A 22435-nucleotide genomic window follows, 5' to 3' on the forward strand; every position below is an offset into this window, starting at 1 on the left:
CTCACACCGTCACATGAAATGTATTTACAGCAATTAGTGAATTAATGCTTTGTAATATTTCCTCTGCTTCGTAGGGCCAACACCAACTACAGTGACAGGCACACCTTCAGTTTCTGAAACTACCATAACTGGTGAGTTTTAATGTTTCTCATTTTCACATGAAATATATGCTTCCAAAACCCACCAATAAAATTTGTTAATGTTGGACTATCATTGAATTGCTTCTGTTGTTGATTGTCATGCATTCGTAAGTTTATAAATCATTGCTGGTTCCGTTGTTCAATATCGATATAGGTTTTGTTGGTATTTATTGAACATGATTCATTCATCCTCAACACTGACAATGGTTTCTGATGGGAAACATGTCGAGTGATGGCAAATGATGAATGTTTTTTGTAATGTTTTGTAACATTTTGTTTGCCCTGTAGGAGTAACTGCGAGCACAAGTGTGTCGGCTTTACTTTCCACCACTGGTAATTGATGCATATTTATTTTGAGTGTGAATGAACTTTCCAATGAATAACATTAAGAGAAGTGAATGTTGCCTGGTATTCTTAATCACAGGCATTCTCAATTATAGGCTGAGGAAAAGATTATACATTTCCATAACATTGATTATTTTATCAGATGCATTATGACGTGTTGTTCTTGAATGGTTGTGAGCAATATTGACAGTAATGACTTAACATTAAAGTGAATATATTTAATAAAAATTGCCCATAATTTACCAAGTAATGGTGACCAGGAGGATTGGCAGATACTTTGGGCATGAAGACTCCAAATTCTGAATTCTAAATTTTGGAGTTGTTTTGAAATTTACTTTTGCATTTTGAAGCATTGGGAGATTTCTGTTAATAATGGGTGAAGCTGAAATCGACTTATTACCATGAAATATTAGAGCAGAAGAAGATTCCTTGTCAATTGGTGTGTACCGAAAGGTTTGTTGCTTCTGAAACTTAATTGAGTTGATTGTAAGCCGATCTCTGTGGAGAATTCATAAAGAAAGGCTTGTATTTTCTTGATTCAGGAAAATTATGTTGCCTCCATGTCAAATTTATGTTCAGAAAGACTGATGAAATGGTTTCTTGCAATCAGAAAGAAGGAAAATGCTCCATATGTTGAAATTGATGAAGTAATGATGAGAACTGGAGTGTGTTCAGTGAGATTTTTCAATTTCACCCTTTGTTCTTTGGAAAATAAATCATGTGGTATTCTTTGAAATATATTTTTTACGTGCAGGCAAAATCTAGATTTTGTTAAGGAATATTAATGACTTTTTTTGCTGACAACATGGGAGTGATCTTGTAACTGCTCGTCAATAAATGACTTTTACAGGGAACTTGGGTGAAAACATGCTCTGAAGGACAATCATTATATTTCTTGAAGGGAGTAGTTCAAATGATAATTGTGCAGTTAATTCTGATCTGCTCATTGTATTTGTAGTGGCAGTTGTAACTTGCTCTTTCCATTGTGACCAAGTAATGGCGATCCCCTGAAAGCTAATTGGAGACCATTTACAGCAAACGGTGAATGAATAATTTGTATTATTTTCTTTGCTGCATAGGGCCAACAGCAACTACAGTGACAGTCACACCTACAGTTTCGGAAATTATCATTACAGGTGAGTGATAATGTTTCTCATTATCACATGAAATCTATTTGCAACAATTAGTGAATTAAAGCTTTATAATATTTCCACTGCTTCATAGGGCCAACACCAACTACAATGACAGGCACTCCTATAGTTTCTGAAACTGCCATTACTGATGAGTGATAATGTTTCTCATAGTCACATGAAATCTATTCTGCCAAAGCCCACCAATAAAGTTTCTTGTTGTTGGACTATCATTGATGTTGATGGAGTATCATTGATGTTGATTGTCATGCATTCGTAAGTTTATAAATCAGTACTGGTTGAGTTGTTGAATATCAGTATAGGTGAAGTGAGCATCTATTGAATGTGATTGTTTCATCCTCTATACTGACATGGTTTGTGATGGGAAATAAGTCTAGTGATGGCAAATGTTGAATGTTTCATGTCACCTTTTCTGTGCCCTGTAGGAGTAACAGCGAGCACAAGTGTGTCGGCTTTGCCATCCAGCGCTGGTAATTAATGCATATTTATTTTTTGAGTTTGAATGAACTTTCCAATAAATAACATTGAGAAGTGAATGTTGCCTGGTATTCTTAATCACAGGCATTATCAATTATAGCTTGAGGAAGCAAATAAGACATTTCCATAACATTGATGCTTTTACCATATACTTTGTGATGTGTTGCTCTTGAATGGTTGCGAGCAATATTGGTAATATTATGTTGTCATTAAAGTGAGCATATGTAATAAAAATTTCCCAAAATTTACTCAGTAATGGTGACCAGGAGGATTGACAGATATTGTTGGCATGAAGACTCCAAATTCTGACTCTTAAATTTTGGAATTGTTTTGAAATTTACTTTTGCATTTTGAAGAATTAGGAGATGAGGAGATCTCTGTGGAGCATTCTTAACCAAAGGCTTGTACTTTTAAAATTCTGGACAATGATGTTGCCTCCAGGTCAAATTTATGTTCAGAAAGATTGATGAAATGTTTTCTTGAAATCGAGAAAGAAGGAAAGTGCTCAATTTTGAAATTGTTGAAGTAATGATGAGAACTGGAGTGTGTTCAGTGAGATTTTTAACTTTTTCCCTTTGTTCTTTGAAAAATTAATCATGCGGCAGTCAATGCCATTTTTTACTTGAAAGAAACATCTTGATTTTAAAAGTACAAAATGGGTGTTTTGGGGGCGGGGAGGCATTGAAAATTGCCACCTTTTCAGGCCCGCTCCAAACCCGTCTCCAACCCGACGATTTCCATTTTTCACGGGCGGGACGAGGGACTGGCGGCCAATCTGCTCCCTGGAAACGGAGCGGGCCTTAAAACCTTTCAAGGAGATTTCTGGCCTCCTTTTATCACTAATTCCCGATTTCGACCCCCGGGGGGCTGGGATTCCCGCGCCTTCTATTTATCGCGTCGTCAAAGGAGACGAGAAGGTCCGAGGTAGGTGCCCAGAAAGGCACAGCTTGTGGGACGGAGGAGCAGGTGTGCTTCCCCCAGGTCCAACAAGCCTACCTTCAATGATATCGCCCACCCCTGATCACGGAACCCCCACTTCCGATTGGGGACCCCTGATCCCGACCCCGATCCTCCGACCCCGACTGAGATCCAAATCCTCCGACCTCGACCCCGATCCTCCGACCCCAACCCCTACCCCGATCCACTGACCCTGACCCCGATCCACTGACCCCAATCGTCCGACCCCGATCCCCGACCCGGAACCCAAATCCGAACTTCCAACCCGACCCCGATCCTCCAACCTCTACCCCGATACTCCGTCCCCAACCCCGACCCCAATTTACTGACCCTGACCCCGATCGACCGACCCCAATTGTCCGACCCCGACCCGGAACCCAAACCCGAACTTCCGACTCCTACCCCGATCCTCCGACCTCAACCCCGATCCCGATCCTCCGACCTCAACCCTGGTCCCGATCCTCCGACCCCAACCCCGATCCTCCCCCACAACCCCGCTATAATTCCCAATCCCAATCCCCTCTTGACGGACCGCCGATCCTATCCCCCATGACTCGCGACCCCTGTGCCCACCTATGCCCACCCATGCCCCTTGCTGACGCTTGCTCCTTGCTCACCCATGCCCCTTGCCCCCCCAAGACCTTGCCTACCTTTGCTCTTTGCCCACCCATGCCCGCACGTCACCCCCACTCCCATCCTTGGGTGAAGACGTGCTCTGAAGGACACTCATTACATTTGTTAAAAGCAATAGTTCAAATGATAATTGTGCAGTAATTTTTCACCTGCTGAATGTATTCGTAGTGGCGTTTGCAACTTGCTCTTTTCATTGTGACCAAGTAATGGTAATCCACTAAAAAGCAAATTGGAGTCACTTTACAGGAATCAGTGAATGAATGCTATTTATTATTTTGTCTGCTGCGTAGGGCCAACACCAACTACAGTGACAGGCACTCCAACAGTTTCTGAAACTTCCAGTACCGGTGAGTATATTTTCTTTTCATCGTCAGATGAAATCTATTTACAGCAATTAGTGGATTAAGAACATAAGAGCATAAGAAATAGGAGCAAGAGTAGGCCAATCGGCCCCTCGAGCCTGCTCCGCCATTCAATAAGATCATGGCTGATCTGATCCTAACCTCAAATTTAAATTCATGTCCAATTTCCTGCCCGCTCCCCGTAACCCCTAATTCCCTTTACTTCTAGGAAACTGTCTATTTCTGTTTTAAATTTATCTAATGATGTAGCTTCCACAGCTTCCTGGGGCAGCAAATTCCACAGACCTACTACCCTCTGAGTGAAGAAGTTTCTCCTAATCTCAGTTTTGAAAGAGCATCCCCTTATTCTAAGATTATGCCCCCTCGTTCTAGTTTCACCCATCCTTGGGAACACCCTTACCGCATTAACCGAGTGAACCTTCTTCGTACTGCCTCGAGAGCAAGTATGACTTTTCTTAAGTATGGAGACCAAAACTGTATACAGTATTCCAGGTGCGGTCTCACCAATACCTTCTATAACTGCAGCAATACCTCCCTGTTTTTATATTCTATCCCCCTAGCAATAAAAGCCAACATTCCGTTGGCCTTCTTGATCACCTGCTGCACCTGCATACTCACTTTTTGATTTTCTTGCACTAGGACCCCCAGATCCCTTTTACTGCAGTACTTTCCAGTTTCTTGCCATTGAGATAATAACTTGCTCTCTGATTTTTCCTGCCAAAGTGCATAACCTCACATTTTCAAATATTGTATTGCATCTGCCAAATCTCCGCCCACTCACCCAGCCTGTCTATATCCCCTTGTAGGTTTTTTATGTCCTCATCACTCTCTACTTTCCCTCCCATCTTTGTATCATCTGCAAACTTTGATATGTTACACTCGGTCCCCTCCTCCAAATCGTTAATAAAGATTGTAAAGAGTTGGGGACCCAGCACCGACCCCTGCGGAACACCACTGGCTACTGGTTGCCAGTCCGAGAATGAACCATTTATCCCAACTCTCTGCTTCCTGTTAGATAACCAATCCTCCACCCATGCCAGAATATTACCAACAATCCAGTGATTCTTTATCTTGAGCAATAATCTTTTTTGTGGCACCTTGTCGAATGCCTTCTGGAAGTCTGAATACACTACGTCCACTGGTTCCCCTTTATCCACCCCGTACGTTGTGTCCTCAAAGAACTCAAGCAAATTTGTCAGACATGACTTCCCCTTCGTAAAGCCATGCTGACTTTGTCCTATTAAATTATGTTTATCCAAATGTTCCGCTACTGTCTACTTAATAATAGACTCCAAAATTTTACCCACCACAGATGTTAGGCTAACTGGTCTATAATTTCCAGCCTTCTGCCTACTACTCTTTTTAAATAGGGATGTTACATTAGCAGTTTTCCAATCTAATTAAAGCTTTGTAATATTTCCTCTGCTTCGTAGGGCCAACACCAACTACAGTGACAGGCACACCTTCAGTTTCTGAAACTACCATTACTGGTGAGTAATAATGTTTCTCATTTTCACATGAAATATATGCTGCCAAATTCCACCAATAAAATTTGTTAATGTTGGACTATCATTGAATTACTTTTGATGTTGATTTTCATGCATTCGTATGTTTATAAATCAGTACTGGTTGAGTTGTTCAATATCAGTATAGGTGAAGTGAGCATCTGTTGAATGTCATTCTTTCATCCTCGATACTGACAATTGTTTCTGATGGGAAACAAGTCGAGTGATGGCAAATAATGAAAGTTTAATGTAATCTATTGAATTATTTTCTGTGCCCTTTAGGAATAACAGCGAATACAAGTGTGTCGGCTGTGCCTTCCAGCTATGATAATTGATGCGTATTTATTTTGAGTGTGAATGAACTTTCCAATGAATAGGATTAAGAGAAGTGAATGTTGCCTGGTATTCTTAATCACAGGCATTCTCAATTATAGCTTGTGGAAGAGGTTAATACATTTCCATAACATTGATGATTTTCCCAGATACTTTGTGATCCGCTGTTCTTGAATGGTTGCGAGTAATATTAGCAATAATGTCTTGTCATTGAAGTGAACGTATTTAATAAAAAAATTCCCAAAATTTGCTAAGTAACCGTGAAAAGGAGGATTTGCAGATACTGTTGGCATGAAGACAGCAAATTGCCTCCAAATCAAATTTTGTGCGGAAAGATTGATGAAACATTTTCTTGAAATCAGAATGAAGGAAAGTGCTCAGTTTTGAAATTGTTGAAGTAATGATGAGAACTGGAACGTGTTCAGTGAGATTTTTCAATCTTGCCCTTTGTTTTTGGAACATTATTCATGCTGTATCCTATCACATTTTTTACTTGAAAGTAACATCTAGATATTTTTGAGAAAAGGCAGTGGGCGCTAAATTGGGCCTTGTAGAGCTCGTTGTTTCGACGCACACGGCCTCTCTGACATCCAAGATGGTGTCTTGGTTGCGCACGCACGTTTCGAGTGTGACGTGTCCCAGACGCCATGTTGGTATAGGAGTTAGCGCAGGGGCAGATACCGCACCCTGTAATTATGTAATGTTGGGAGAAAATGACTTCCATCAATGTGCAACGCTGATTTAAAGTGATCAGCACCATTTTGTGACTTAACACTCAACTCACCGCACAGTCTTAACCCCGAGCATCTGAATGTGTCTGAGAGTGCCTGGAGGACTCCCCACCAGCGTTTCTTAAAGGGACCATGCAGGATTTACAAGCGAGTGGCTGGATTATTGCTTCTGGCTGCCGAGACATTTGTAACTGTTTTTGGAGGTGTCCTAGACTTGAATACTAGGACGTGGGGACATAGCCTAACATTGAGAGCCAGGATGTGCAGGAGTGAATTTTGGAAATGTTTCTGCACGCAAAAGGATGAGAGACGTTTGGAACGCTCTTCTGCAGACGGCAGTTGATGCTAGCTCAATTCTGAATGTTAAATCTGAGATTGATAGATTTCTGTGAACCAAGGGTATTAAGGGACATGGGGCTAAGGCGTGTATATAGAGTTAGGTCACATGTCCGCCATGATCACATTGTATGGTAAAACAGACTCGAGGGGCTAAATGCCACTGCCACTTGCTGCCTCCTGATATGCTCCACTTTCTCCTGGAAGTAAGTAGGACGTGTGTCTGGGTGGTGTGCCTTTAATGGTTGTATAGCTGCCAGTGGGTGTGGCCTGTGAGTTGTGGGTGGGCAGCTTGAAACAGTGGTAATGTGTTTGGGTGAGAGGATGCATCTGTTTGGAAGAGTTGAGTACTGATGGAAAGAGTGAGTTTGTTGGTATGTGGGTGATGGTGGGGTGTCGTGCGAGGTACAGTTGGTAGAAGACGCCACTTGACTGTTGACCTCACTCACCTTGCCCACTCATGTCAAAGCATTGAACTTCTTCATGCACTGCATCGCCCCCTGCTGCCTCCCACTGCCTTTTGGATATATGCCTGGAGGGACTTTTGCCCCCTCCCCCCACTCCGGTGATATAGGATGTCCCTCCTTCTGTCCACCTCTTGCACCAAGGTCTCTACAGAGAACCTTGGTGCACGCTCCCTTGCAGGCCTAATACCAATTTAGATCGGCAGATTGGTAAGGACTGGCATGCAGATTGGAGGATGTGCGATATGATATTGCGCAACCTTTGGTCAATGTTTTAACATAACTCATCAGTGTGTGAACATCGGGATGGGACCTGCATCTGAGCTGTACGTGTGTGATGTCTGATCTCCGTTCAGACTCCGTGCAGACAGTAGATTGTTATTTTCAGCAAATAACAGGTACCAGCTACCTTTAAGAGATTTCTGAGAAACATCCTCCCTTTAAGAGATTGAGTTCCCCCTGATGGTGGAAGGTGTGAATTGCATTAATTCCACGTGCAAGGCCCGGAATGGAACGTTGATTGCAGGTATGTCCTCCGGCCGACCGAAACTTGCGTCCTGCCTGCTCAGGGGTCATTGGGCCCGGGGTAATAGCGCATCACGCTACCTACGCCCAAAAACGGCCCTTATCCAATTTTTTTCCCCCAATAGCTTATTTGCTGATAACATGGGAGTTATGTTGTAATTGCTCAACAAGAAGATTGCTTGTACAGGCAACAGGGGTCAAGACATGCTCTGAAGGACAATCATTACGTTTGTTAAAAGGAGTAGTTCAAATGATAATTGAACAGTAATTTTTGATCATATGTTTATAAATCAGTACTGGTTGAGTTGTTCAATATCAGTAAAGGTTTTGTTGGTATTTATTGAACATGATTCATTCATCTCTACACTGACAATGGTTTCTGATGGGAAACAAGTTGAGTGATGACATATAATGAAGGATTGATGTAATCTTTTGTCATATTTTCTGTGCCCTGTAGGAGTAACTGCGAGCACAAGTGTGTCGGCATTGCTTTCCACCACTGGTAATTGATGCATATTTATTTTAGTGTGAATGAACTTTCCAATGAATAGCATTAAAAGAAGTGAATGTTACCTGGTATTCTTAATTCATAGGCATTATCAATTATAGCTTGATGGAAAGATTAATATATTTCCATAACATTGATGATTTTATCAGATCCAATGTGATGTGTTGTTCTTGAATGGTTGCGAGCAATATTGACAATATTATCTTGTCATTAAAGTGAGCAAGTGGAATAACAATTGCCCAAAATTTACCAAGTAATGGTGATCAGGAGGATTGGCAGATACTGTTGGCATGAAGACTCCAAATTCTGACTTTTAAATTTTGGAATTGTTTTGAAATTTACTTTTGCATTTTGAAGAATTAGGAGATTTCTGTCAATAATGGGTGAAGCTGAAATCGACTTATTACCATGAAAGATTAGCGCAGAAGAAACTTCCTTGTCAATTGATGGGTACAGTAATGTTTGTTAATTGTGAGACTGAAAGGAGTTGCTTGTAAGCAAATAATTTGGAGAATTCTTAACCAAAGGCTTCTATTTTCTTGATTCTGGAAAATGATGTTGCCTCCATGTCAAATTTATGTTTGGAAAGACCGATGAAATGTTTTCTTGAAATCAGAAAGAAGGAAAATACTCAATATCAAATTGATGAACTAACGATGAGAACTGGAATGTGTTCAGTGAGATTTTTCAATTTCACCCTTTGCTCTTTGGAAAATAAATCATGCGGTATTCTATGACATATTTTTCACTTGAAAGCAACATAGAATCATAGAATCATAGAATCATAGAAGTTACAACATGGAAACAGGCCCTTCGGCCCAACATGTCCATGTCGCCCAGTTTATACCACTAAGCTAGTCCCAATTGCCTGCACTTGGCCCATATCCCTCGATACCCATCTTCCCCATGTAACTGTCCAAATGCTTTTTAAAAGACAAAATTGTACCCGCCTCTACTACTGCCTCTGGCAGCTCGTTCCAGACACTCACCACCCTTTGAGTGAAAAAATTGCCCCTCTGGATCCTTTTGTATCTCTCCCCTCTCACCTTAAATCTGTGCCCCCTCGTTACAGACTCCCCTACCTTTGGGAAAAGATTTTGACTATCGACCTTATCTATGCCCCTCATTATTTTATAGACTTCTATAAGATCACCCCTTAACCTCCTACTCTCCAGGGAATAAAGTCCCAGTCTGTCTAACCTCTCCCTGTAAGTCAAACCATCAAGTCCCGGTAGCATCCTAGTAAATCTTTTCTGCACTCTTTCTAGTTTAATAATATCCTTTCTATAATAGGGTGACCAGAACTGTACACAGTACTCCAAGTGTGGCCTCACCAATGCCCTGTACAACTTCAACAAGACATCCCAACTCCTGCATTCAATGTTCTGACCAATGAAACCAAGCATGCTGAATGCCTTCTTCACCACCCTATCCACCTGTGACTCCACTTTCAAGGAGCTATGAATCTGTACTCCTAGATCTCTTTGTTCGATAACTCTCCCCAACGCCCTACCATTAACGGAGTAGGTCCTGGCCCGATTCGATCTACCAAAATGCATCACCTCACATTTATCTAAATTAAACTCCATCTGCCATTCATCGGCCCACTGGCCCAATTTATCAAGATCCCGTTGCAATCCTAGATAACCTTCTTCACTGTCCACAATGCCACCAATCTTGGTGTCATCTGCAAACTTACTAACCATGCCTCCTAAATTCTCATCCAAATCATTAATATAAATAACAAATAACAGCGGACCCAGCACCGATCCCTGAGGCACACCGCTGGACACAGGCATCCAGTTTGAAAAACAACCCTCGACAACCACCCTCTGTCTTCTGTCGTCAAGCCAATTTTGTATCCAATTGGCTACCTCTCCTTGGATCCCATGAGATTTAACCTTATGTAACAACCTACCATGCGGTACCTTGTCAAATGCTTTGCTGAAGTCCATGTAGACCACGTCTACTGCACAGCCCTCATCTATCTTCTTGGTTACCCCTTCAAAAAACTCAATCAAATTCGTGAGACATGATTTTCCTCTCACAAAACCATGCTGACTGTTCCTAATTAGTCCCTGCCTCTCCAAATGCCTGTAGATCCTGTCCCTCAGAATACCCTCTAACAACTTACCCACTACAGATGTCAGGCTCACTGGTCTGTAGTTCCCAGGCTTTTCCCTGCCGCCCTTCTTAAACAAAGGCACAACATTTGCTACCCTCCAATCTTCAGGCACCTCACCTGTAGCGGTGGATGATTCAAATATCTCTGCTAGGGGACCCGCAATTTCCTCCCTAACCTCCCATAACGTCCTGGGATACATTTCATCAGGTCCCGGAGATTTATCTACCTTGATGCGCGTTAAGACTTCCAGCACCTCCCTCTCTGTAATATGTACACTCCTCAAGACATCACTATTTATTTCCCCAAGTTCCCTAACATCCATGCCTTTCTCAACCGTAAATACCGATGTGAAATATTCATTCAGGATCTCACCCATCTCTTGTGGTTCCGCACATAGATGACCTTGTTGATCCTTAAGAGGCCCTACTCTCTCCCTAGTTACCCTTTTGCCCTTTATGTATTTGTAGAAGCTCTTTGGATTCACCTTTGCCTGATCTGCCAAAGCAATCTCATATCCCCTTTTTGCCCTCCTGATTTCTTTCTTAACTCTACTCCGGCAATCTCTATACTCTTCAAGGGATCCACTTGATCCCAGCTGCCTATGCATGTCATATGCCTCCTTCTTATTTTTGACTAGTGCCTCAATCTCCCGAGTCATCCAAGGTTCCCTACTTCTACCAGCCTTGCCCTTCACTTTATAAGGAATGTGCTTACCCTGAACCCTGGTTAACACACTTTTGAAAGCCTCCCACTTACCAGACGTCCCTTTGCCTGCCAACAGACTCTCCCAATCAACTTCTGAAAGTTCCTGTCTAATACCATCAAAATTGGCCTTTCCCCAATTTAGAATTTTAACTTTTGGGCCAGACCTATCCTTCTCCATAGCTATCTTAAAACTAATGGAATTATGATCACTGGTCCCAAAGTGATCCCTCACTAACACTTCTGTCACCTGCCCTTCCTTATTTCCCAAGAGGAGGTCAAGTTTTGCCCCCTCTCTAGTCGGGCCATCCACATACTGAATGAGAAATTCCTCCTGAATACACTCAACAAATTTCTCTCCATCCAAGCCCCTAATGCTATGGCTGTCCCAGTCAATGTTGGGAAAGTTAAAGTCCCCTACTATTACCACCCTATTTTTCTTGCAGCTGTCTGTAATCTCCTTACATATTTGCTCCTCAATTTCCCGTTGACTATTTGGGGGTCTGTAGTACAATCCTATCAAAGTGATCTCTCCCTTCTTATTTTTCAGTTCTACCCATATGGACTCAGTGGGCGAACCCTCGGATATATCCCCTCTCACTACTGCCGTGATGTTCTCCCTAATCAAGAACGCAACTCCCCCTCCTCTCTTACCTCCTGCTCTATCTTTCCTATAGCATCTGTACCCTGGAACATTGAGCTGCCAGTCCTGCCCCTCCCTTAGCCATGTTTCAGTAATAGCTATAACATCCCAGTCCCATGTACCCATCCATGCCCTGAGTTCATCTGCCTTGCCCATCAGACTTCTTGCATTGAAATAAATGCAGTTTAATCTAGACTTCCCTTGGTCTTTGCCCTGCTTTCTCAGACCATCTGTCCGGTCATGTTCTGTACACTCTCCCTTACTGCCTTTTGTTTCTGTCACCACTTTATTTCCCACTGACTTCCTGCATCGGTTCCCATCCCCCTGCCACATTAGTTTAAACCCTCCCCAACAGCACTGGCAAACACTCCCCCTAGGACATTGGTTCCAGTCCTGCCCAGATGCAGACCGTCCAATTTGTACTGGTCCCACCTCCCCCAGAACCGGTTCCAATGGCCCAGGAATTTGAATCCCTCCAGCTTGCACCATCTCTCAAGCCACGTATTCATCTTAGCTATCCTGTCATTCCTACTCTGACTAACCCGTGGCACTGGTAGCAATCCTGAGATTACTACCTTTGAGGTCCTACTCTTTAGTTTAACTCCTAACTCCCTGAATTCAGCTTGTAGGACCTCATCCTGTTTTTTACCTATATCGTTGGTGCCTATATGCACCACGACAACTGGCTGTTCACCCTCCCCCTCCAGAATGTCCTGCAGCCGCTCCGAGACATCCTTGACCCTTGCACCAGGGAGGCAACATACCATCCTGGAGTCTCGGTTGCGTCCGCAGAAACGCCTGTCTATTCCCCTTACAATCGAGTCCCCTATCACTATAGCTCTGCCACTCTTTTTCCTGCCCTCCTGTGCAGCAGAGCCAGCCACGGTGCCATGAACCTGGCCACTGCCACCTTCCCCTGGTGAGCCATCTCCGCCAACAGTATCCAAAACGGTATACCTGTTTTGGAGGGAGATGACCGCAGGGGACCCCTGCACTGCCTTCCTACTCTTCCTCTGTCTGTTGGTCACCCATTCACTATCTCCCTCAGTAATTTTTATCTGCGGTGTGACCAACTCACTGAACGTGCTATCCACGACTTTCTCAGCATCGCGGATGCTCCAAAGTGAGTCCATCCGCAGCTCCAGAGCCGTCAAGCGGTCAAACAATAGCTGCAGCTGGACACACTTCCCGCAGGTGAAGGAATCAGGGATACAGGAAGGATCCCTGAATTCCCACATCCCACAAGAGGAACATGACACGGCGCTGGGATCTCCTGCCATGACTTAACCCTTAAATTAGCTTAAGAACAACTACAATGTCAAGAGAAAAAAAAAGGAAAGAAAAACTACTTACCACTCCCTTTAAGGAGTTTACTCCTTTAAATTGTTCTCAATTTAGAGAATGTTAACTACACTAGGGACCTTGATTCACTAAAAAATAAACGCTACTTCCTATAAGACCTGCAGACCTTCCCTTTCCTTTTACTTCAGTTACTGCAGATAAGGAGAAATACTCACCTGAACCTACTCACCAATCAGGTGCCTCCCCTGTGTCGCGTCCCGATCTGATTCCTGACGTCACTTCGAACTCGGTCGCAGCTCCGCTCGGCTCCTCTCAGCGCTCTGAAATCCCGCCTTTTATCGGACCCTCCCTCCGCTCGGCTCGGCTCCTCTCAGCGCTCTGAAATCCCGCCTTTTATCGGACGCTCCCTCCGCTCGGCTCGGCTCCTCTCAGCTGTTCTCAGCGCTCTGAAATCCCGCCTTTTATCGGACGCTCCCTCCGCTCGGCTCGGCTCCTCTCAGCTGTTCTCAGCGCTCTGAAATCCCGCCTTTTATCGGACGCTCCCTCCGCTCGGCTCGGCTCCTCTCAGCTGTTCTCAGCGCTCTGAAATCCCGCCTTTTATCGGACGCTCCCTCCGCTCGGCTCGGCTCCTCTCAGCTGTTCTCAGCGCTCTGAAATCCCGCCTTTTATCGGACGCTCCCTCCGCTCGGCTCGGCTCCTCTCAGCTGTTCTCAGCGCTCTGAAATCCCGCCTTTTATCGGACGCTCCCTCCGCTCGGCTCGGCTCCTCTCAGCGCTCTGAAATCCCGCCTTTTATCGGACGCTCCCTCCGCTCGGCTCGGCTCCTCTCCTTTTTTTGAGCAGACATTGCCCAGAATGCCACTTTGCTGGATGCTTTTCCTCCTCGTAGTCACTGAAGGGCTACCTTCTGCTACCCGCTGTTCAGTGGAGGTGACTGAGCCGACTTCTCTCAGACTGCCCCTCTGTCTTCTCTGCTGGATGGTTTGCTTCCTGGTCGTCACTGAAGAGCTTTTTCTGTTCAGTGGAGATGACTGATCCGACTTCTCCCAGAATGCCCCTCTGTCTCCATTTTTTTGAGAGAAGATTGTGAATTGTTTGCTGACAACATGGGTGTTATGTTGTAATTGCTCGATAAGTAAATTGCTTTTACAGGCAACTTGGGTCAAGACGTGCTCTGAAGGACAATTGTTACTTTTGTTAAAAGGACTAGTTCAAATGTTAATTGTGCAGTAATTTTTGATCTGCTCATTGTATTTGTAATGTTATTTGTAACTTGCTACGTCCATTATGAAGAAGTAGTGGTAATCCACTGAAAAGCAAATTGGAGTCTATTTGCAGCAATCAGTGAATGAATGCTATGTATTATTTTCTCTGCTGCAGATCCCGATCCTCCGATCCTCCAACATCGACTCCGACCCCAATCCACTGACCCTGATCCCGATCCACCGACCCCAATTGTACGATCCCGATCCCCGACCCGGAACACAAACCCGAACTTCTGACTCCTACACCGATCCTTCGACCTCAACCCCGATCCTCCGACCCCGACCCCGATCCTCCCCCTCAACCAAAGCGGTCCCTGCAATAACTCCCGATCCCGATCCCCTCCTGACGGACCGCTGATCCTATTCCCCCATGACTCGCGACCCCTGTGCTCACCTATGACAACCCATGCTCCTTGCCGACGCTTGCTCCTTGCTCACCCATGCCCCTTGCCCCCCCAAGACCTTGCCTACCCTTGCTCTTTGCCCACCCATGCCCGCACGTCACCCCCACATCCATCCATACAAACAAAGACTTACCTGCAGACTTTCCTGAAGACATCCTCTCCCTGGCTGGACTGCCGTCTGACTGAGACCAGCCTGTCAATCAGACGGTCAGTCAGACAGCAAAACAGACAAAAATAATAAAACGTGTCTTCACGTCAAAATCATAAGGACATCCGGGAAACCCGTACTAATGGCTGCATTTTAAAATTGAGCCCAATGACTTGTTTGCTGACAACATGGGAGTTATGTTGTAATTGCTCGACAAGTAGTTTGCTTTTACAGGCAACTTGGGTCAAGACATGCTCTGAAGGACAATCATTACGTTTGTTAAAAGGAACAGTTCAAATGATAATTGTGCTGTAATTTTTCACCTGCTGAATGTATTCGTAGTGGCGTTTGTAACTAGCTCTTTTCATTGTGACCAAGTAGTGGTAATCGACTAAAAAGCAAATTGGAGTCAATTTACGGCAATCAGTGAATGAATGCTATTTATTATTTTGTCTGCTGCGTAGGGCCAACACCAACTACAGTGACAGGCACACCTACAGTTTCTGAAACTACCATTACTGGTGAGTTTTAATGTTTCTCATTTTCACATGAAATATATGCTGCCAAATCCCACCAATAAAATGTGTTAATTTTGGACTATCATTGAATTACTTTTGATGTTGATTGTCATGCATTCGTATGTTTATAAATCAGCACTGGTTGAGTTGTTCAATATCAGTAAAGGTTTTATTAGTATTTATTGAACATGATTCATTCATCCTCTACACTGACAATGGTTTCTGATGGGAAACATGTCGAGTGATGACAAATGATGAATGTTTGTTGTAATCTTTTGAAACATTTTCTGTGCCCTGTAGGAGTAACTGCGAGCACAAGTGTGTCGGCTTTGCCTTCCACCACTGGTAATTGATGCATATTTATTTTGAGTGTGAATGAACTTTCCAATGAATAACATTAAGAGAAGTGAATTTTGCCTGGTATTCTTAATCACAGGCATTCTCAATTATAGGTTGAGGAAAAGATTATACATTTCCATAACATTGATTATTTTATCAGATGCATTGTGATGTGTTGTTCTTGAATGGTTGCGAGCAATATTGACAGTAATGACTTAACATTAAAGTGAATATATTTAATAAAAATTGCCCAAAATTTGCGAAGTAATGGTGACCAGGAGGATTGGCAGATACTTTGGGCATGAAGACTCCAAATTCTGACTTTTAAATTTTGGAGTTGTTTTGAAATTTACTTTTGCATTTTGAAGCTTTAGAAGATTTCTGTTAATAATGGGTGAAGCTGAAATTGACTTATTACCATGAAAGATTAGAGCAGAAGGAGATTCCTTGTCAATTGATGTGTACAGAAATGTTTGTTGCTTCTGAAACTAAAAGGAGTTGATTGTAAGCCGATCTTTGTGGAGAATTCTTAAGAAAGGCTTCTATTTTCTTGATTCAGGAAAATTATGTTGCCTCCATGTCAAATTTATGGTCAGAAAGACTGATGAAATGGTTTCTTGCAATCAGAAAGAAGGAAAATGCTCAATATATTGAAATTGATAAAGTAATGATGAGAACTGGAGTGTGTTCATTGAGATTTTTCAATTTCGCCCTTTGTTCTTTGGAAAATAAATCATGTGGTATTCATTGAAATATGTTTTTTACGTGGAGGCACAATCTAGATTTTGTTGAGACATATTCATGACTTTTTTGCTGACATCATGGGAGTGATATTGTAACTGCTCGTCAAGTAAATGACTTCTACAGGCAACTTGGTCAAAACATGCTTTGAAGGACAATCATTACATTTCTTGAAGGGAGTAGTTCAATTGATAATTGTGCAGTTAATTCTGATCTGCTCATTGTATTTGTAGTGGCAGTTGTAACTTGCTCTTTCCATTGTGACCAAGTGATAGCGATCCCCTAAAAGCTAATTGGAGACCATTTACAGCAAATGGTGACTGAATACTTTGTGCCCCCTACTCCTAGAATCCCCAACCAGCGGAAATAGTTTCTCTCTATCCACCCTATTGGTTCCCCTTAATATCTTATAAACTTCGATCAGATCACCCCTTAACCTTCGAAACTCTGGAGAATACAACCCCAATTTGTGTAATCTGACCTCGTAACTTAATCCTTGAAGTCCGGGTATCATTCCAGTGAACCAACGCTGCACTCCCTCCAAGGCCAATATGTCCTTCCGAAGGTGCGGTGCCCAGAACTGCTCACAGTACTCCAGGTGCGATCTAACCAGGGTTTTGTATAGCTGCAGCATAACTTCTGCCCCCTTGTACTCTAGTCCTCTAGATATAAAGGCCAGCATTCCATTAGCCTTATTGATTATTTTCTGCACCTGTTCATGACACTTCAATGATCGATGTACCTGAACCCCTAAGTCCCTTTGGACATCCACTGTTTTTAACTTTTTACCATTTAGAAAGTACCCTGTTCTATCCTTTTTTGATCCAAAGTGGATGACCTCACATTTGTCTATATTAAATTCCATTTGCCACAGTTTTGCCCATTCACCTAATACATCAATATCCCTTTATAATTTTAAGTTTTCATCTACACTGCTTACAATGCCACCAATCTTTGTGTCATCGGCAAACTTAGATATGAGACTTTCTATGCCTTCATCTAAGTCGTTAATAAATATTGTGAATAATTGAGGCCCCAAGACAGATCCCTGCGGGACTCCACTAGTCACATCCTGCCAATGTATAGGTGCAGTGAGCATCTGTTGAATGTCATTCTTTCATCCTCTATAATGACAAATGTTTGTGATGGGAAACAAGTCGAGTGATGGCAAATGATGAAAGTTTAATAAAATCTATTGAATCATTTTCTGTGCCCTTTAGGAGTAACTGCGAGCACAAGTGTTTCGGCTTTGCCTTCCAGCGCTGGTAATTGATGCATATTTATTTTGAGTGTGAATGAACTTCCAATGAATAGCATTGAGAGAAGTAAATGTTGCCTGGTATTCTTAATCACTGGCATTATCAATTATAGCTTGAGGAAGCGATTAATACATTTCCTTAACATTGATGCTTTTACCAGATACTTTGTGATGTGTTTTTCTTGCATGGTTGTGAGCAATATTGGCAATATGATCTTGTCATTAAAGTGAGCAAAACTAATAAAATTTTCCCAAAATTTACTAAGTAATGGTGACCAGGAGGATTGGCAGATATTGTTGGCCTGAAGACGCCAAATTCTGACTTTTAAATTTTGGAATTGTTTTGAAATTTACTTTTGCATTTTGAAGAATTCGGAGATGAGGAGATCTCTGTGGAGAATTCTTAACCAAATATTCTAATTTCTTAATTCTGGACAATGATGTTGCCTCCATGACAAATTTATGTTCGGAAAGATTGATGAAATGTTTTCTTGAAATCGAGAAAGAAGGAATGTGCTCAATTTTGAAATTGATGAAGTAATGATGAGAACTGGAGTGTGTTCAGTGAGATTTTCCAGTTTTGCTCTTTATTCTCTGGAAAATAAATCATGCGGCAGTCAATGCCATTTTTTACTTGAAAGCAACATCTAGATTTTAAAAGTAAAGGGGACGGGGAGGCATTGAAGATTGGCACCTTTTCAGACCCGCCCCAAACCCAACCCAACGATTTCTATTTTTCACGGGGCGAGATAAGCGACCGACGGCCAACCTGCTCGCTGGAAGCAGATCGGGCCTTAAAACCTTTCAAGGAGATTTCAGGCCTCCTTTTGTCACTAATTCCCGATTTCAACCTCAGGGGTCCTGGATTCCCGGGCCTTCTGTTTATCACGTCATGAAAGAAGGCGAGAAGGCCCGAGACTAACAGGTAGGTGCCTAGAAAGGCACAGCTTGTGGGTCCAGAGGATCAGGTGTGCTTCCCCCAGGCCCAACAAGTCTACCTGCACTGATCCCCCACCCACCGATCGGTGAACTCCCCCCCACCCCCCGATTAGGGACTCCTGATCCCGACCCCGATCCTCCGACGCAGACTCCGATCCTTCGGCCCCAATCCTCCGACCCCAATCCTCCGACCCCGATCCCGATCGACCGACCCCGAACCCGAACTTCCGACTCCGACCCCAATCCTCCAACCTCGACCCCGATCCCAATCCTCTGACCCCGACGCCGACCCCAATCCTCTGACCCCGACCCCGATTCTCTGACCCCGACCCCGACCCAGATCCTCTGACCCCGACCCCGATACTCTGAACTCGATCGCGATCGTCCGACCCCGATCCCCCGACCCTGAACCCAATCCCGATCCTCCGACCCAGACACCGAACCTCCCTCTCAACGATCGCGGACTCCCGCGATCACTCCCGATCCTGCTCCTCCCCCGACGAATCACCGATGCTATCCCCCATGACTCGTGACCCCCGTACCCACCTATGCTGACCAGTGCGCGCTTGTGTCCACCTATGGCCACCCTTGCTCACCCTTGCCGCTTGCCCACACATGCCCCCCCCCCGTCACTCCCTACCCCCATCCATACAAACAAAGACTTACCTGCAGACTTACCTGAAGACATCCTCTCCCTGGCTGGTCTCCTGTCCGACTGAGACCAGCCTGTCAATCAGCCGGTCAGTCGGACGGGAAACCGCCAAAAATAATAAAAGGATTCCTCACGTCAATATCGTAAGGATGTCCGGGAAACCTGTGCTACTGGGTTTCCAGACCTGAAATTGACGGCCCGCCCTGTTCCTGGGTCCGTTTTAAAATAGAGCCCAATGACTTGTTTGCTGACAACATGGGAGTTATGTTGTAATTGCTGGACAAGTAGTTTGCTTTTACAGGCAACTTGGGTCACGACATGCTCTGAAGGACAATCATTACATTTGTTAAAAGCAGTAGTTCAAATGATAATTGTGCGGTAATTTTTCACCTGCTGAATGTATTTGTAGTGGCGTTTGTAACTTGCTCTTTTCATTGTGACCAAGTAATGGTAATCCACTAAAAAGCAAATTGGAGTCTATTGACAGCAATCAGTAAATGAATGCTATTTATTATTTTCTCGACTGCGTAGGGCCAACACCAACTACAGTGACAGGCACACCTACAGTTTCAGAAACTTCCAGTACTGGTGAGTATAGTTTCATTTGATTGTCACATGAAATCTATTTACAGCAATTAGTGGATTAATGCTTTGTAATATTTCCTCTGCTTCGCAACGGCCAACACCAACTACAGTGACAGGCACACCTTCAGTTTCTGAAACTACCATCACTGGTGAGTAATCTACTCTGCCAAAGCCCACCAATAAAGATTGTTGTTGTTGGACTATCATTGAATTACTTTTGATGTTGATTGTCATGCATTCGTATGTTTATAAATCCGTACTGGTTGAGTTTTTCAATATCAGTATAGGTGAAGTGAGCATCTATTGAATGTCATTCTTTCATCCTCTATACTGACAATGGTTTCTGATGGGAAACAAGTCGAGTGATGCAAATAATGAAAGTTTAATGTGATCAATCGAATCATTTTCTGTGCCCTGTAGGAGTAACTGCGAGCACAAGTGTTTCGGCTTTGCCTTCCAGCGCTGGTAATTGATGCATATTTATTTTGAGTGTGAATGAACTTTCCAATGAATAGCATTAAGAGAAGTGAATGTTGCCTGGTATTCTTAATCACAGGCATTATCAATTATAGCTTGAGGAATATTATCTTGTCACTAAAGTGAGCATATGTAATAAAAATTGCCCAAAATTTACTAAGTGATGGTGACCAGGAGGATTGGCAGATACTGTTGGCATGAAGACTTCAAATTCTGACTTTTAAATTTTGGAATTGTTTTGTAATTTACTTTTGCATTTTGAAGAGGTTTCTGTCAATGATGGGAGAAGTTGAAATTAACTTATTACCATGAAAGATTAGAGCAGAAGAAGATTCTTTGTCAATTGATGAGTACAGTAATGTGTGTTGCTTCTGAGACCAAAAGGAGTTGCTTGTAAGCAAGTAGTTTGGAGAATTCTTAACCAAAGGCTTCTATTTTCTTGATTCTGAACAAATGATGTTAACTTCATGTCAAATTTATGTTTGGAAAGATTGATGAAATGCTTTCTTGAAATCAGAAGGAAAATGCTCAATATGTTGAAATTGATGAAGTAATGATGAGAACTGGAGTGTGTTCAGTGAGATTTTTCAATTTCGCCCTTTGTTGTTGGAAAATAAATCATGTGGTATTCTTTGAAATATATTTTTTATGTGAAAGCATCATCTCAATTTTGTTGAGGAAAGATAATGACATGTTTGCTGACAACATGGGAGTTATATTATAATTGCTCACCAAGACAATTGTTTTTACGGAAAACTAGGGTTGAAACATGTTCTGAAGGACAATCATTACATTTTATAAAGGGCGTAGTTCATCGAATCATTGAGTCTGTGCCGGCTCGAAGGAAAAGCAATCCAGCTAGTCCCACTCCCTGGCCCGATCGTCGTAGCGCTGCCAATGTTTTCCTTTCTATTACTTATCGAGTCCTCTTTTGAAGGCCATGACTGAATCTGCTTTCACCACCCCCTCAGGCAGTGCATTCCAGATCCTAACTCGTTCAAATGATAATTGGGCAGAAATTTTTGATCTTGCCAATTTATTTTGTAGTGGCATTTGTAACTTGCTTTTTCGATCATGACCAAGTAATGGTAATCCCCTAAAAAGCAAATTGGAGTCTGTTTACTGCAATCAGTGAATTAATGCTTTCCAATATTTACTCCGCTACGTAGGGCCAACAACAACTACCGTGGCAGGCAGACCTCCAGTTTCTGGAACTTCCAGTACTGGTGAGTATAGTTCTTTCTCATCGTCACATGAAATATATTTACAGCAATTAGTGAATTAATGCTTTGGACTATTTTCTCTGCTTCGTAGGGCCAACACCAACGACAGTGACAGGCACACCTTCAGTTTCTGAAACTACCATTACTGGTGAGTTTTAATGTTTCTCATTTTCACATGAAATATATGCTGCCAAATCCCACCAATAAAATTTGTTAGTGTTGAACTATCATTGAATTACTTTTGTTGTTGATTGTCATGCTTTCGTCTGTTTATAAATCAGTACTGGTTGAGTTGTTCAATATCAGTAAAGGTTTTGTTTCTATTTATTGAACATGATTCATTCATCCTCCACACTGACAATGGTTTCTGATGGGAAACAAGTCGAGTGATGGCAAATGATGAATGTTTGTTATAATCTTTTGAAACATTTTCTGTGCCCTGTAGGAATAACTGCGAGCTCAGGTGTGTCAGCTTTGCTTTCCACCACTGGTAATTGATGCATATTTATTTTGAGTGTGAATGAACTTTCTAATGAATAGCATTAAGAGAAGTGAATGTTGCCTGGTATTCTTAATAGAAACATAGAAAATAGAAGCAATAGTAGGCCAATCGGCCCTTCGGGCCTGCTCCGCCATTCAAAATGATCA

The 22435-nt window shown here is 42.9% G+C and overlaps 1 protein-coding gene and 1 long non-coding RNA gene across 2 annotated transcripts in view; both read left to right on the forward strand.

Moving 5' to 3' along the window:
* Nucleotides 1-391: 391 nt before the first annotated feature.
* LOC137341832 (uncharacterized) lies at nt 392-4052 on the forward strand. Its single transcript, XR_010967126.1, has 4 exons — nt 392-473; nt 1565-1621; nt 2062-2106; nt 3994-4052. It is a non-coding gene; the product is annotated as an uncharacterized lncRNA (long non-coding RNA).
* A 3844-nt stretch (nt 4053-7896) lies between these two features.
* LOC137341476 (mucin-2-like) overlaps nt 7897-22435 on the forward strand; it is a 51581-nt gene continuing 37042 nt past the window's right edge. The window contains exons 1-9 of the mRNA XM_068004580.1: nt 7897-7960; nt 15520-15576; nt 15874-15918; nt 17874-17918; nt 20034-20090; nt 20198-20236; nt 20508-20552; nt 21734-21790; nt 21879-21935. Of these exons, the coding sequence (XP_067860681.1) occupies nt 7897-7960; nt 15520-15576; nt 15874-15918; nt 17874-17918; nt 20034-20090; nt 20198-20236; nt 20508-20552; nt 21734-21790; nt 21879-21935 (466 nt within the window). The remainder of the gene's footprint in view (nt 7961-15519; nt 15577-15873; nt 15919-17873; nt 17919-20033; nt 20091-20197; nt 20237-20507; nt 20553-21733; nt 21791-21878; nt 21936-22435) is intronic.

Source organism: Heptranchias perlo, chromosome 24 (genome assembly GCF_035084215.1).
Source record: "Heptranchias perlo isolate sHepPer1 chromosome 24, sHepPer1.hap1, whole genome shotgun sequence".
In the NCBI taxonomy this organism is placed as follows: Eukaryota; Metazoa; Chordata; class Chondrichthyes; order Hexanchiformes; family Hexanchidae; genus Heptranchias; species Heptranchias perlo.